Below are 16,761 nucleotides of genomic sequence, written 5' to 3'. Positions count from 1 at the left end.
AAGAGCAATGTAAAAAATATCACTCTCAATTAACATGACAGAGCGTTATTTTTTAAAGAAAATTTATCCTCTGTTTAATTGTTTGGTATGACATTTTGAGCCAAATAAACATTATAAAAAAAAGTCTTCCAAGGTAAATTTGAATATGTCATGAGCTGCTTCTGTTTCCTTACCTGATTCAGAATCAATCAAATAGCTTAAAAATTTCAAAACAGATGATAAATTTAAATGCCTTCTAGACCATTTGCGGCCTATATAACTTATGAAAGTGGTCTGCAGGACCACCTTTAACAGTAAAACAGAGCTTTTTGCAGTATGTAACAATCCTATTAACACTGATACAGATATACTGTTGCTCGATCCCAGGAAGGACTTTCTACACTTGCTATCACTGATAAAATAGGCTGCCACCAGTCAACAGTATACGGGTGCTGAAATTAATGCATCAAACTGGTGATGTGAAGAGAAGACCTGGATCAGGCCTTAAGAGAGTGACTACACCTTCTCAAAGTCAACATTTGAAATGGCTATGCCTTCGTAATCGCCATGCTAGTGCTCCTGATCTAAAACTGGACTTTGAGATGGCCTTTGGTGTTGAAACAACTGCACAAACTATCCAAAGATGGCTTTTGGAATGTGGTCTGCATGCCTATCAGCCAATGAAGAAGCCTTTGCTGACCCAACAAATGAGGAAGAAGCGACTTGCTTGGGCTAAAACGCATGTTTCATGGGCAAAAGAGCAATGGGACACCATCATCTTTTCTGACAAATCAAAATTCAACCTGCATGGCTTGGATGGGAAGTGATATGTCAGAAGACAAAAATTGGAGACATACCATCCTGACTGCATAACACCGACTGTAAAGTTCCCTGCCGGTCAGATGGTCTGAGGATGCATAAAAAGCAAAGGGGTGGACAAATTAAGTTTATTAATGGAACGGTAAATGCAAAAACCTACACTGATCTCTTGGAGTGTCTGAAACCCATTATTAGGGATTACCACACAGACGTTCAAAACTGCATTTTTCAACAGGACTTAACACCTTGCCACACAGCAAAATTGGTAAGTTTTATGCTATTTAGATTTAATGATGAGTTTGTCTTCTTATCTCACAAGGCTTAAAACATACTTACACCAATATTTTCCCTCGTTTTTCTTCCTTAAGGCGCAGTCATACCTCAGAAATGCTGGCATTACAGTGTTGGACTGGCCCGGCAACAGTTCAGATTTGAAACCTATTGAAAACTGCTGGTACATAATGTTGTCTAAAACTGCTCGGAAGAAGCCAACAAGTAAGATGCAGTCAGCTGCAGGAGAGCATTGTAAGGGTGTGGTACCACAAAACTGGGCAACCATATATCCAGAAGTTAACTCTATGCCAGATCGTTGCAAGGCTGTAATTGTAGCTCGAAGAGGAACAACAAAATATTGAGGACTTATGTTGATTTACAGTACATAATACTATTACATCAACTTGTCATTTCAGTTTGTACAAGTAAATGCAATAAAATGCATTTCTGCTTGTCATGAATGCCATTTGCATGATTTCTCGTATTTCCATCAATTACGCATTTTACCCTTTCGGAAGATATTTATGGCAATTAGGTACATCAGATGGAGTCTTTTTATTGTATTTCATTCAAAGAGATATATATTCCATCTAACAAATGCATTTCGAACATTTCAGCAACCCACAACGCAGTGCAAAACACATTATTTGCAAAATTCACAAGTGATGCATTTTTTTGTCAGCCACTGTACATACGTCAAATATGACTACATCATTATATTTAAAAAATAATTATTAATATATTTGCATGTTACTTTAATCTTTTTTCTGGTTTGTGACTTCTATTTCAAATATAAAAGTGGTCCATATATGAAAGAGGTTGTGAAACACTGTCCTAGGTTGAAAAAAGTTAGCAAATTATTTACAATCGAACCTCAATTTAACAATGAACCACAAGATGAACAGAGAAGAAAAATTTTAGTATACCCAATCCAGACATTGAACGACAGGTCTGAGATAAATGTAAAGTATAAGAATAAATTCTAATATGGATTTAGAAATTCTGCGATAGTAGTGACTTGAACCTGAATTTGAGCAAACAAGAATTTTCTCCAAAAGAGAATGTTTAATAATGAACCCCAAAATGAAATAGGAATGGTAGAAAAGAAAAATTTTAGGATACACAATCCAGATATTGAAAGACGGGTTTGAGATAAACAAAGCATAAATATACACTGAGTGATCACTGAATTATAACCACCCCTATGAAAATTGAATGTGACCCATTGACCACATGAGGTACGAGAGTGCGCAGCTAGTCAACCTACATAGCATAGATGAGGTGTCAGTGGTTCAATAGGTAGTAAAATTCCGAGCGTGATGGGTAAAAGGAAGGATTTATCAGACTTTGATAAAGGACAGATTGTAAGAGCTTGATGAGCTGGTGCCTCGATTTCCCAAACGGCTGAACTGGTGGGGTGTTTGCGAGCCGCCGCTGTTAAAGTGTACCAGGACTGGCATCAAAATGGTTGTTGATTGGCATCAAATGACCCAACGGCAAAACTGCAAAGGTCAGCGAAAGGTTGATGTTAGAGGTGAGTGCCGGGTCCGACAACTCGTACAGGCGAACAGCCTGTTGAAGCGTTGACTACCCAAAACAACATGGGCCAACCTGAAACAATATCTGGCATGACCATGCGTCGCACGCTTGCACGTATGAGCTATACCAGCAGACGATCCCTATGGCATCCTCTTCTAATCAAAGTTCATCGGCATAAAATAATCGTTTGGTGCAAAGAGCATGCAAGTTGGATGTTAGAAGACTGGAAGAAGGTGTGCTGGTCGGATGAGTCACGTTATTTACTCCACACCGTGGATGGTCATGTACAGATTTGGCATCAACAACATGAGGCTCTAGATCCATCATGCAGCGTATCAAAAGTGCAGGCCAGTGGAGGCGGTTGTATGGTGTGGGGCTTGTTTCACTGGCAGGAACTTGGACCCCTAGTGCATGTGGAATAATGTATCACTGGCCTCTGCTATCGTCAACTGCTTGCTGACTGTATACACTCCGCTATGTTGCACTTTTTCCTGAATGGCGATGGTGTCTTTCAAGATGACAATGCACCAAGCCATCGGGCACTTGATGTGCGGGAATAGTTTGAGGAACACAGTTCTGACTTCCAGCATATCGACTGGCCTCTGAACTCCCCCGATATCAATCCCATATAGCATTTGTGGGACACTATGGAAAGGCATATCAGGCATCTGGATACACCAATCACCTCCATACCTGCATTGCTATCCGCATTACACACAGCTTGGTTGGCCATACCTCCCAAACGCTTCCGACATCTTGTTGAATCAATGTCATGTCAGATAGCTGCTGTACTGAGGGCAAAAGGAGGACCTATGAAGTATTAGGTAGGTGGTCATAATTCAGCAATCACTCAGTGTAAATTCCAATAAAGACCAATATGAATTTAGAAATTATGCATTTAGGTAGTGATCAGAAAGTCACTTCCATCATCGATTAATACGAAAAATTAAATTATTCGTAAAACCATTATGAATTCAGCTTTCTTGCTGAAAATAGTAATAGTATTCACCATATAGTGCAAAGAAGCCACAGGCTTTTTCTGCACTGGCAAAAAAAAAATATCTTATAATTCATATGCTCAAGCAATTTGATGGCATCATTAGCAAATCTTTTTGAGTGCTAAGAATTCTTTTCAAGTTGCCATTAGCAGTGGCTAGTGCTGAAGGAGGCTTTTTCAAAGGAAAAAGTGGAAGCAGGTTATGTTCAAAGCTGCTGTCGACTTTTTTATTTATTGATTTGAAATTACTGTTTTTGTATAACTTTTGATTTAAATTTATTAGTATAATATTTTTTTGTAATTTTCTGATTAATTTTGTGAATTTATTTGTTACTCGGCCTTGTAATTGCATAGAAAACCACAGTCGATTCTGCAAACATTGTTTTTCGTATCAGTATAGGAGATACTGGAAGGTTCTACGTAATTTGTAGGAGTGTAATCAGTGTCAGCAGAGGATTATAAACTATAATTATAGCACTGCTTACATGTTTTAAAAATTTAACTTGTCACGTAGACATAACGTACGACAATAGTAATATTAGTAGAGCTTTTAGAATAGGTGATTTGGCATAGATAGCTAAATTATTTTCTATTATATATATTTCGATTTTACAAATGTAACATTTTAACTTAATACATATAGCCACGTAGATTTTATAAACATAACGTTATAACTTAGTATATATAGACTTAAACACGATGGGAGACATGAAATTAATATAACGTAATTCGGATGGAGATAAAAACTCTATACTGAAATATATATATATATATATATATATATATATACAGTGAAACTTCCTAACTTACACCTCTCGTTAACGGACATCTCTCTACAACGGACATTTTCAAATTCCCCAACTCACCTCCATTGGTTTTAACGTGTTTGCAGCTTCTGTCTAGCGGACATTCTCTGTAACGGACACGGACAGGCAATCTGCACTGTTTCGTTTAGATTAGCACTTAATTTGATCTCCCCATAACGGACAGCGGGCGAACTCACGGCCCTTTTTCTAGGAACGTTTCTTCCACGTATTGCCTCAATCATGTGTTTATTTTCTATTTTCGATTCTCTGAATTTTATCAAGGTTTACGTTGCGGTTCTAAACCCTTTTTCAAGAATTTTAAGGCACGTGTAAAACTTCTGATGAATTCGGTGTGTGCAGGAAGGGGGGAATATGGTCGGCCTTTCGCCTTTTCAGTTTCAGTTTTCAGTTTTGTTCAGTGTCGTGTGAAGTGCACAATGTGTTCTCGTAAACATTTAACTTTAAAAGATAGTCGAACTCATTAATGCGTATGATCGGCAAAAAAATAGTGTTCGCAATCTCGCTGCAAAATTCAAAATCGGGAATACGCAGATAAGCGACATCCTAAAGAAAAAAAAAAAAATGAACTGCTCAAACAATTTTGGCAACACGTAAATGATCAGGGTCAAAAATCATTCCCGAAAACTGTTGGACTTCAAATTTGTCGCGCATGTGCTAAAAAAATTCCCATTAATGGGCCTATTATTAGGAAAAAGGCTTTGGAGGTTGCGAAATCTATGGGAGTAAATGAGTTCAAAGCTTCTGTGGGATGACTAGACAAGTTCAAAACTCGGCATAAAATTTCTTGGAAAACCGTAAGTGGTGAAGGTGGATCTGTTGATACTGGGGTTGTAACAGAGTGGGCCGTCAAATTGGAAGATTTATGTCGTGATTTTTAAGCTAAGGATATTTACAACTGTGACGAAACAGGGTTGTTTTTTTAAAGCTCTTCCTGAAAACACGAGACTAAAAAAACAAAAGTGCCAGGGCGGAAAAATTTCTAAGGAACGCTTGACTGTACTATTGTGTACAAATATGCTGGGAGACTTTGAACAACCTCTTGTTATAGGAAAACCACAAAATCCTCGTTGTTTCAAGGGCATAAAGTTGACTCTTTTGGATGTTGACTGGAAGTCTAATAAAAAAGCGTGGATGACACGAGATATCATGAGCGAATGGATAAGTCACTTTAACCAAAACATGATTCGTCAAAACAGAAAAATTATTCTTTTCATGGATAATGCTGCATCTCACCTGCACATTGAATTGTCCAACATTCAAATCATTTTTCTGCCACCAAACACATCTGCAGAGTGTCAGCCCTTGGATCAAGGGATAATAAAAAATTTTAAACTTCACTACAGAAAACGTGTTTTAAGACATCTCATTGCAAACATGAACGATGTAACATGTGCGAGTGACCTTGCAAAGAAAATCAGCATCCTAGATGCGATTCAATGAATTTCCTCTTCAGTAAACGCAATTAGAAAACAAACTGTCGTGAACTGTTTTGTAAAGTCTGGCTTCTCAAATGCAAAAATTGAAGTTGTGAACAGCAATGTGGAGCACCAAGAAGAACAAGAACTTCAACATCTATTGATAATGTACGATACTTCCGCTACAAGTGACCCTGGCTACAAAGACTCAAACCTCACTACAGAAGATGGTGCTATAGATATCAACGACATTATCATTGATATTTTTCAAGAAGTTCCTCATGAGGATGAAGAAATGGAAGGAGGTCATTCTGTCGAAGAACATATTAACGACGAACCACCGATGAAAATAGAAGAAGCGCTCATACAAATCAATCGTTTAAAAATGTTTTTCGCCACTGAAGAAGATACTGAAGGACTTTCGATGGTTTCTTCACTCCAAACAAATGTTGAAAACAAAATTATCAGCCGGAAGAAGGTGCAGAAGAAAATAAGTGATTACTGTATGCATTTTTCTTAAGATAAAGTCATAATATGCATAGCACAATTGCAATTGTATATATATTATTTACAAAAATATTGTTCAAAATCTGTATATATTTTAATTTAATTTTACATTAAACGTTTAACGATTTTTCTTTCTTTTTTTTTTTTTTCTCCCTCAGACTTCTGGTTAGCAGACACTTCTCTCTAACGGACACATTTTCGTTCCCCATGGCTGTCCGTTAAAGGGAAGTTTCACTGTATATAGTGTTATTACTGAATTGGGATAGAAGTTTAGTGTAATAATTTGAATTGTATTAAAACTGAATTGAAATCATGTTTTAGACAAGAGCAGCAAAGTAAAAGTCAGTGGAGGTGCTGTGGCTATGGGGAGGGAGTTGGTTGGTTGGTTGTTTTAGGATTTTATGGCACATTAGCATCTAAGGCTATAATGCGTCAAGTCAAACTCAGGGGAGAACTGAGGGGGGCATTGTCCACTGAATCACAGCCTTTTCAAATGTACTGCTCGTCTGATGTTTATGGTGCAATCAGGAAGGAGACATGATATTGCAAAGGGGAATGACTTTGTGTGTGCTCGATGTAAGGAGTGTGAGGAAATGAGGTGCCAACCCAGCATTGTTATGGGCCTTTACGAGAGATTGAAGAACAGGGTAGATGCCCTCAAAGGGCTCATCAAGCTCAAAGCTGCTGACATCAATGCCAGAGCTTGAACTTCGGGCAACACAGCGGCAATCCCAAAGGGAGAATGCGCTGGTCCCACAGGAACTAGTTGTTGGTAGTGACTCTATTGTCAGGGAAACAGGGAATATATTGTGCAAAAAGGATAGGTGAAACAGAACCAGGGTATGTCTGCCAGGAGCAAAAGGTGATGATGTTGTAAAAGTGATATCAACCTTTAAGGGCACAAAAGGTGATATTGTTGTACACATTGGCACCAATGATATTAAGAGTAAGAGAACAGCAGAATTACTAAACAAGTACATGTCAACATTGAAAAAAAGCTGCAAGTTACGGTTGCATTTAAATATGTCTGCAATTCTGCCCAGACACGATAGGAGGGAGTATATGATAAGAGCCTCGTCAATCAATTCGGCCCTGGAGAGATTGTGCAAGGCTCATGGGGTAGAATTTTTTTTCAGCCTGGTCTGTGCTTGTTCACAGGAGAGACTGCTTCTACAGGATGGGATACAATTAAATAGAAAGGGTGTAAGAATATTTGCTGATGTTATCGAGGCAGTGTTAGGTGGGATGGAAAACTACTAGCTTGGGGGGATACACAGATTAATAGATTAAGAGTAGCTACTGGCAGAAGTGAAAGCAATTCTTGCACTGCTGCTATTGGAATGAGCAGCAGCCTGGAAAACAAGGTGCCAGAGGTTTCACAGACTGCTGGGAGTCATTGCGGAACAAGTAAATACATGGGCTGTGATATGGTAGCTAAGAATAAGAACAGGTGCATGTATAGCATTAGCATTAGTAGAGGCATATGATGCAAGAAAGCAAGCTTATGCAGCATTGGCCAAAAAAAAAAACTTCCATTTCACCCCTCCGTTCGATCGAAATACCTGTCCAGCTGAGCCTTAAAGTTATTTACGCTATCAACTTCCACAACATGGGATGGAAGTCTGTTCCACCAACCAACTACCTGCTGGCTAAAGGCAAATTTCCACACATCTATCCTACATCTGTCTTTCCTCAATCTGAATTTATGCCCTCTCAGGTTATTATTCTGAGCAAGAGGAAGAATCCCATCGGCATTGAGCATGCTCAAACCATTCAAGGCTTTATACACCTCTATCAGATCACCACGCCAGTGCCTAGTCTCCAGGCACTGTAATTTGCAAAACTTAAGCCTTTCTTCATAGGAGCAACCCTTTGTTCCATTCACTAATATTGTTGCCCTTCTCTATACTCGTTCTAGCAGCTCTACATCCTTCTTGAAATGAGGCCTCCAGACCTGTATATAGTACTCAAGGTGTGGCCTTACCATTGCCTTATACAAGGGAATAATCACCTACTTATCCCTGCTAGAAAAATTCCTATATATCATTGACAAGACACCATGAGCTACGCTTGCAGCCCATCTGCACTGCTCAGAAAACTTCATATCTGCCTGCACAATTACCCCCAGGTCCTTTTCATTCTCTACCACTGTCAGTGTAGTACCACAGAGTTGATACGTTGCTCTGGGGTTGCTCTTTCCCATATGTAGTACTTTACATTTGTCAATGTTAAACTTCATTTGCCACCTCTCAGCCCATCTGCTCAACCTTTCCAGATCCTGTTGCAACAGCATAGCACCAGTAGTGTCCTTAATAACCCTGCCGACCTTTGTATCATCCGCAAACTTGGACATTAAGCTTGATATACCATCATCAATATTATTTATAAATACAGACAACAATAATGGACCCAACACTGAACCCTAAGGGACTCCACTAATAACATTAGTGCACGATGAACAGTGTCCATTGATTACCACTCTCTGTCTTCTCCCCCTCAACCATCCCTTTATCCATAGCAGCAATTTGCCTCCAGTGCCACACTGCTCCAATCTGTGCAGCAGTCTAACATGTGCAACAGTATCAAAAGCCTTTCTAAGATCCAAATATATAATATCAAAGTTATTCCCTGCATCCAGTTCTTTCGTGACTGCATCATAGTATCCAATCAAATTGGTCAGGCAAGACTTTCCCTTAACAAAACCATGCTGTGTCCGAGCTATAACTGAAGTCTTGTCTAGATGATCCTGCAGTGCTTCTTTAATCAGTGCCTCCTTTAATTTTCCTGGAACAGAAGTTAAACTCACAGGTCTATAATTACTTGTGTCAGTCTTTGATCCTCCTTTGTGAATTCGGGTCACATTTGCACATCTCCAGTCTATGGGTACCTTCCCTGAGTCCAAAGAAGCTCTCTCATAATTATGGCTAATGGTTTGCTTACTTCCTTTGCTGCCTCCTTTAATATAACTGGATCGATCCCATCCACCCCAGGTGCCTTTCTTGTGTTTATCTTCAACAATTTCTCCTCCACTTTACTCTCAGTTATTACAAGATTATCTAGCTTACTGCCGGAGTTGAATACATCTCTGGCATTCCCCTCGCTCTCCTCATATGTGAATGTTGATGCAAAATATTCATTTAGTTTGTTAGCTACCTGAGCAGGATCATCAACAGTTGAACCATCGATATCAAGTGGTCCAATCTGATTCATCCCCTTCATTCTAGAGTTTACATAAGTAAAGAACTCTTTGCTGTTTTTCTTTGCATCCTTTGCCAAAGATTTCTCGTAATCTGCCTTCGCCTGTCTAACCTCCTTTGTAACTTGGTTACAGAGGAACTTATATCTATCATAGGCTTCTGTGTCACATGTTAATTTATATGTATCCCATGCATTTTTCTTCTCTGCCATATGTCTCATTAGTTCATCTGACATCCATTTAGGCCTAAACCTTGAACAATATTTTTTAGTTGGTATGTAAAGCCTAGTAGCTTCCAAGATAACTTCTTTGAATGCTTCCCAAATTGAATTTGCTGTTGGTAACATCATCAGTTGGTCCCACTGTATAGAATGTAAATACTGTCTCAGACCATCGTAGTCACCTTTACGAAAGCAAAAAACCTTCCCTTTAGCCCTGATGGTAGTTACCTCTTTGAGTAAATCCCACTTCAGCACACTGTGATCACTGCCACCTAGTGGTTCCTTTATCTGCAGATTCTATATACTTGCATGTACACCAATGCTAGGAGTGTAGTAAATAAATTTGATGAATTTGAGGTGCTGGTCAAAACATCAAAAGCAGATATTGTTGGGATATCAGAGACGTGGTGTTCATCAGATATAGGAATGCAGAAATGGAATTTGGGGAGTATAATGTATACAGGAAGGATAGACATGATAGGAAGGGAGGAGAGGTTATGCTATTAGTTAAGAAACATAAAATTCAAGGAAGCACAGCCATTCAACATGGGTGGACAGAGCAGTGTCGAGTCTGTCTGGTGTGACATAAGCACTGGGAAAGAAAAATTGAGAGTAGGAGCGTGTGCTATAGGCCTAGTGACTCTGATGAGTATAATGAACAGCTGTATAGAGAAACAGAGTGGGCCAGTAAATCAGATTGTCTTATAATTGGGGATTTTAATTTCCCAGATATTGACTGGAACTTGTGGGTAGGTCATTCACACACTAGCAAGTCTTTCGTGATTTATCACGAGAGGAGAATATCAGTAGCGATTCTTCATGCATTACAAAGGCGCCTCCGTAGCCAGGTGGGAAGAAGCAGCAGTGCGTAGCACACGCTTCTTGATTAGACCGGGGTTCGAGCCCGTCACCACTAAATACGGAGGATGCGGAAAGGTCAGGGAATGACCACCGCACCGGAGCAATATGGCCTTAGTTGCTAATGCTCCTAAAAACCAAACAACAACAACATGCATTACAAATCTGCAGTTAAAGGAACCACTAGGATCACAGTGTGCTGATGTGGGATTTACTCAAAGAGGCAACTACCATCAGGGATAAAGGGAACAGTTTTTTGCTTTCGTAAAGGTGACTACAGAGGTCTGAGACAGTTTTTAAAGTCTATACAGTGGGACCAACTGATGATGTTACCAGCAGCAAATTCTAAATGGGAAGCATTCAAAGAATTAATCTTGGAAGCTACTAGGGTTTTCATACCAACTAAGAAATACTGTTCAAGGTTTAGACCTAAATGGATGTCAGATGAACTAATGAGACATATGGCAGAGAAGAAAAATGCATGGGATACATATAAATTAACAGGTGGCACAGAAGCCTATGGAAGATATAAGCTGGTCTGTCATGAAGTCACAAAAGAGGTTAGGCAGACAAAGGCAGATTATGAGAAATCTTTGGCAAAGGATGCAAAGAAAAACAGGAAAGAGTTCTTTACTTATGTAAACTCTAGAAGGAAAGGGATGAATCAGATTGGTCCACTTGATCTCGATGGTTCAACTGTTGACAATCCTGCTCAGGTAGCTAACAAACTGAATGAGTATTTTGCATCTACATTTACATAGGAGGAGAATACCAGAGGTGTATTAAACTATGGTAGTGAGTTAAATGATTTTTTAATAACTGAGAGCAAAGTGGAGGAGAAATTGTTGAAGATAAACATAAAAAGGGCACCTGGGGTGGCTGAGATCTATCCAGTTATATTAAAGGAGGCAGCAAAGGAAGTAAGCAAACCCTTAGCCGTAATTATGAGAGCTTCCTTGGACTCGGGGGAGTTACCCATGGACTGGAGATGTGCAAATGTGACCCCAATTCACAAAGGAGGATCAAAGGGTGACATAAGTAATTACAGACCTGTTAGTTTAACTACTGTTCCTAGGAAATTAATGGAAACACTGGTTAAAGAAGCACTGCAGGATCATCTAGACAGTACTTTCAGACACAGCACGGGTTTGATAAGGGGAACTCTTGTCTGACCAATTTGATTGGATACCATGATGTGGTCACAAAGGAATTGGATGCAAAAAATAATTTTGATATCATATACTTGTATCTTAGGAAAGCTTTTGATACTGTTGTACATAGAAGATTACTGTACAAATTGGAGCAGTATGGCATTAAAGGCAAAATTCTGCTATTGAATAAAGGGATGGTACTAAATTTCTGTTTGATGGTAAGAGAAGACAAAACTTTAGTGGTGACAGTGATTAAATTAAAAGCAGGTGAATTACAGTCATTTTTCTGCAACTTCAATGGCATTATATTAAGGATATGTAATTACGAAACAAATTGGGGAAAGTATTTGAACACATTGGAAATTTTTTTTTTTTTATGACAAATCAGAGCCTTACATGACCAATATTCCAGAATTATGGTAGGTTACAAAGTATCTTTTAAATTTACTCCTTCAGCCTATTACTAAACAGCAGTGGTCTTGGTTAAGTTTTTTTCTAATCTAGCTCTTACAGGATAGTTTTATAACTATCCTGTTAAGGACAGTTATAAGACTTCGAAATATGATTTAACTTTGGATTTTAATTATAAGTGGGGTTATAATTTTATCTCTGCATTAGATACAAGTGCATCTATAGTGTAAAATTGTACAAACAGATTAAACACAATTATACAAGGCCAGAGCATTTGTAATATATAAAGTAAACAAAACTTCAGTTTCAAATGGTACTGGCTACCAGAAAGTCACTTACTTGTAAGAGGGAATATTTTATTTGTCATGGCATATCTCACTATCTGCTCTCTGTTATCATAAACAATAAAGTTCCTCTGCACCTTTAGTCGGGCAGTATACTCTTGTTCCTTATATGGACACTCCACATAAGTAATGGTCTGGTCAATGACAAAAGGCACTTCCACAGTTTTTCCTTCCAAGCGATAGGAGCGCGAGGAGTGAGATCTGATTAAACCTAAAAAAATATACACAATATCATGACTGCATGAATAACTGACTGAAATTAGACTGATTATCATTCAAATTATTTGAGACTTTTGAATTATATAAATTTGAATTATTTGAGACTTTTAAATTAGACACATGAAAGCAAATTAATTGACCCTCAATTTGCTCCAAAAGAGAATTTTAATAATAAACCCAAAACTGAAGCAGGAATGATAGAGAAGGAAAATTTTAGGATACACAATCCAGATATTGAAAGCACAGCTGCAAACCACCAAAAATTTTGGACCAGTTCGTTTCGCGCTTCAGTTCAAAAATTTCTAAAGTGGTTCGGTTTGCAGTCTAGTTCAAAAGGCGATTTGACCAGTGGTTTGGTTCAATTTGCAATTCGGTTCAGTCAGGTATATCGTCTGAAATAATTCATATAGTTTCTTAGTTCATTAATGATAGTAATAATATCACATTATAATAAAATATTACTATACAAATCTTATTTTAAATAGAAGTACATTATATTAATAATATACTGTGTTTCAAAAATGATGGTCATTAATTTAAAGGTGAAAATTACAAACTAAAATAAAAAATGTCCCAGTGAACATTGGGGTGCAAATGAACCATTTTCGAGATAGTGTACATATTCTGTTAAGGTCCGCCATTGGCTATGGGAGCAGTAGTTTAGCAAAAAGCTGTGAATCCTTTGCTAAGGGTGGTTTTATTAAACATAAGATAATACATTTATAATTTTTGGTTTCAACACTACAGGATTTTACAGATGTTACATGTTACAGGATGTTCTTTCTAACACCCTTTCCTCAACATCAGGTGTTATGCTTCTGGGCCTGCCTGCTTGTACTCCATGTGCAAAGTGCCCATGTTCTCTAAGGCATGATGAATGTGCACCTGTTGGGCTGCCTTCGGCAGGGAAATGCTTCTTGGTACAAACGTGCAGCCTCAAGTGCACCGCCGTTAGCTTTACCATACATGAAGTGCATGTCCGCATACTCTTCGTTCAAAGCTGTAACCCCTTTCCATGTTGACTATCCTTTGACAAGTACTAGTATGCCTGCTACATCTCAGAGCATTGAGAGAGGGGGAAAGGGAGAGAGAGAATGAGCATTACTTAACCTAAACAAACAAGTCACTGATGGATCCCAACTCTGTACAGTTCACCTTCTCAGTGGCGGATCCCAACTAGAAATGTGCAATATCTCGAAAACGATTCACTTAAGGACCCATGTTTACTCAACTTTTTTGCATATTGTAGTCCGTACAGTTCACCTTTAAATTATTGACCATCACTTTTGAAAAACACCCTGTATCTGACAAGTAATAAAACTGCATGTTAATCATTTTAAATCTGATTGAAAAAACCGCAGAAATTACCAAAAGATTAACTTTGAATATTAATCTCTTCTCGTATTCAGTACTCATAAACATATACAGTGAAACTTCTCCTAACGGACACCTCTCGTTAACGGACATCTCTCTACAACGGACATTTTCAAATTCCCCAACTCACTTCCATTGGTTTTAACGTGTTTGCAGCTTCTGTCTAGCGGACATTCTCTGTAACGGACGCGGACAGGCAATCTGCACTGTTTCGTTTAGATTAGCACTTAATTTGATCTCCCCATAACGGACTGCGGGAGAGCTCATGGCCCTTTTACTAGGAACTTTTCTTCCATGTATTGCCTCAATCGTGTGTTTATTTACGTCGCGGTTCTAAACCCTTTTTCAAGAATTTTAAGGCACGTGTAAAACTTCTGATGAATTCGGTGTGTGCGGGGGGGGGGGAATATGGTCGGCATTTCGTCTTTTCAGTTTTCAGTTTTGTTCAGTGTCGTGTGAAGTGCACAATGTCTTCTTGTAAACATTTAACTTTAAAAGATAAAGTCAAACTCATTAATTCGTATGATCGGCAAAAAAATAGTGTTCGCAATCTTGCTGCAAAATTCAAAATCGGGAATAAGCAGGTAAGCGAAATCCTAAAGAAAAAAAATGAACTGCTCAAATAATTTCGGCAACACGGAAATGATCAGGTTCAAAAATCATTCCCGAAAACTGTTGGACTTCAAATTGACAATGTTACGTATGAATGGTTTTGTCGCGAACATGCTAAAAAAATTCCCATTAATGGGCCTACTATTAGGGAAAAGGCTTTGGAGTTTGTGAAATCTATGGGAGTAAATGGGTTCAAAGCTTCTGTGGGATGGCTAGACAAGTTCAAAACTCAGCATAAAATTTCTTAGAAAACCATAAGTGGTGAAGGTGGATCTGGTGGATACTGGGGTTGTAACAGAGTGGACTGTCAAATTGGAAGATTTATGTCATGATTTTGAAGCTAAGGATATTTACAACTGTGACGAAACAGGGTTGTTTTTTAAAGCTCTTCCTGAAAAAACAATGAGTCTAAAAAACGAAAAGTGCCAGGGCAGAAAAATTTCTAAGGAACGCTTGACTGTACTATTGTGTACAAATATGCTGGGAGACTTTGAACAACCTCTTGTTATAGGAAAACCACAAAATCCTCGTTGTTTCAAGGGCATAAAGTTGAATCTTTTGAATGTTGACTGGAAGTCTAATAAAAAAGTGTGGATGACACAAGATATCATGAGCGAATGGATAAGTCACTTTAACCAAAACATGATTCGTCAAAATAGAAAAATTATTCTTTTCATGGATAATGCTGCATCTCACCCGCACATTGAATTGTCCAACATTCAATTCTTTTTCTGACACCAAACACATCTGCAGAGTGTCAGCCCTTGGATCAAGGGATAATAAAAACATTTAAACTTCACTACGGAAAACGTGTTTTAAGACATCTCATTGCAAACATGAACGATGTAACATGTGCGAGTGACCTTGCATAGCAACTCAGCATCCTAGATGCGATTCAATGGATTTCCTCTTCAGTAAACGCAATTAGAAAACAAACTGTCGTGAACTGTTTTGTAAAGTCTGGCTTCTCAAACGCAAAAATTGAAGTTGTGAACAGCAATGTGGAGCACCAAGAAGAACAAGAACTTCAACATCTATTGATAATGTACGACACTTCAACTATAAGTGACCCTGGCTACAAAGATATAGACTCGAACCTCACTACAGAAGATGGTGCTATAGATATTAACGACATTATCATCGATATTTTTCAAGAAGTTCCTCATGAGGATGAAGAAATGGAAGGAGGTCATTCTGTTGAAGAACATATTAACGACGAACCACCGATGAAAATAGAAGAAGCGCTCATACAAATCAATCGTTTAAAAATGTTTTTCGCCGCTGAAGAAGATACTGAAGGAGTTTCGATGGTTTCTTCACTCCAAACAAATGTTGAAAACAAAATTATCAGCCGGAAGAAGGTGCAGAAGAAAATAAGTGATTACTGTATGTATTTTTCTTAAGATAAAGTCATAATATGCATAGCACAATTGTATGCATATTATTTACAAAAATATTGTGCAAAATCTGTATATAATTTAATTTAATTTTACATTAAACGTTTAACGATTTTTCTTTCTTTCTTTTTTTCTCCCTCAGACTCCTTGTTAGCGGACACTTCTCTTTAACGGACACATTTTCGTTCCCCATGGCTGTCCGTTAAAGGGAAGTTTCACTGTACAAGAGAATGTTTAATTTGGAAAGAAAATAATTATTCAAACAAATTTTTTTAATATAATTTAATAATACTAAGTAAGGCACATATTTCCAGTTAATATAAAAAAAATAATCACAGAAAATAATCACAATAAATATTATTATTTACTCATATAATGGACATAAGGAATTAATGAATCAAAATAATTTTACTTTGAAAATTGATCATGAAATCTTAAAAGCAACATAGATTACATAGGTAATTTGAAATTAATTATTTAATTTTAAAAATAAAATGTCCTCCATCAACCTTGAACCTAAACAACTTCTCTTATCAGTCAAAATGATCTTTAATGTCGAAAAGCATCTTTCTACACTTGCTTGTGTGGCAGGAACTGTGAAGATTACTTTGACTAGCTGATA

The 16,761-nt window shown here is 37.9% G+C and overlaps 1 protein-coding gene across 1 annotated transcript in view; it reads right to left on the bottom strand.

Moving 5' to 3' along the window:
• Positions 1 to 16,761, bottom strand: part of Ndg (Nidogen) — a 255,770-nt gene that overhangs the window by 139,621 nt on the left and 99,388 nt on the right. Inside the window, exon 8 of the mRNA XM_090370056.1 lies at positions 12,533 to 12,748. Within this exon, the coding sequence (XP_090226182.1) occupies positions 12,533 to 12,748 (216 nt within the window). The remainder of the gene's footprint in view (positions 1 to 12,532; positions 12,749 to 16,761) is intronic.

This window comes from Mastigoproctus giganteus, chromosome 3 (genome assembly GCF_048544385.1).
Source record: "Mastigoproctus giganteus isolate SK-2022 chromosome 3, ASM4854438v1, whole genome shotgun sequence".
Lineage (NCBI taxonomy): Eukaryota > Metazoa > Arthropoda > Arachnida > Uropygi > Thelyphonidae > Mastigoproctus > Mastigoproctus giganteus.
Note: the sequence above shows the minus strand (reverse complement) of the source record. Positions and strands in the feature narration are given on the sequence as shown.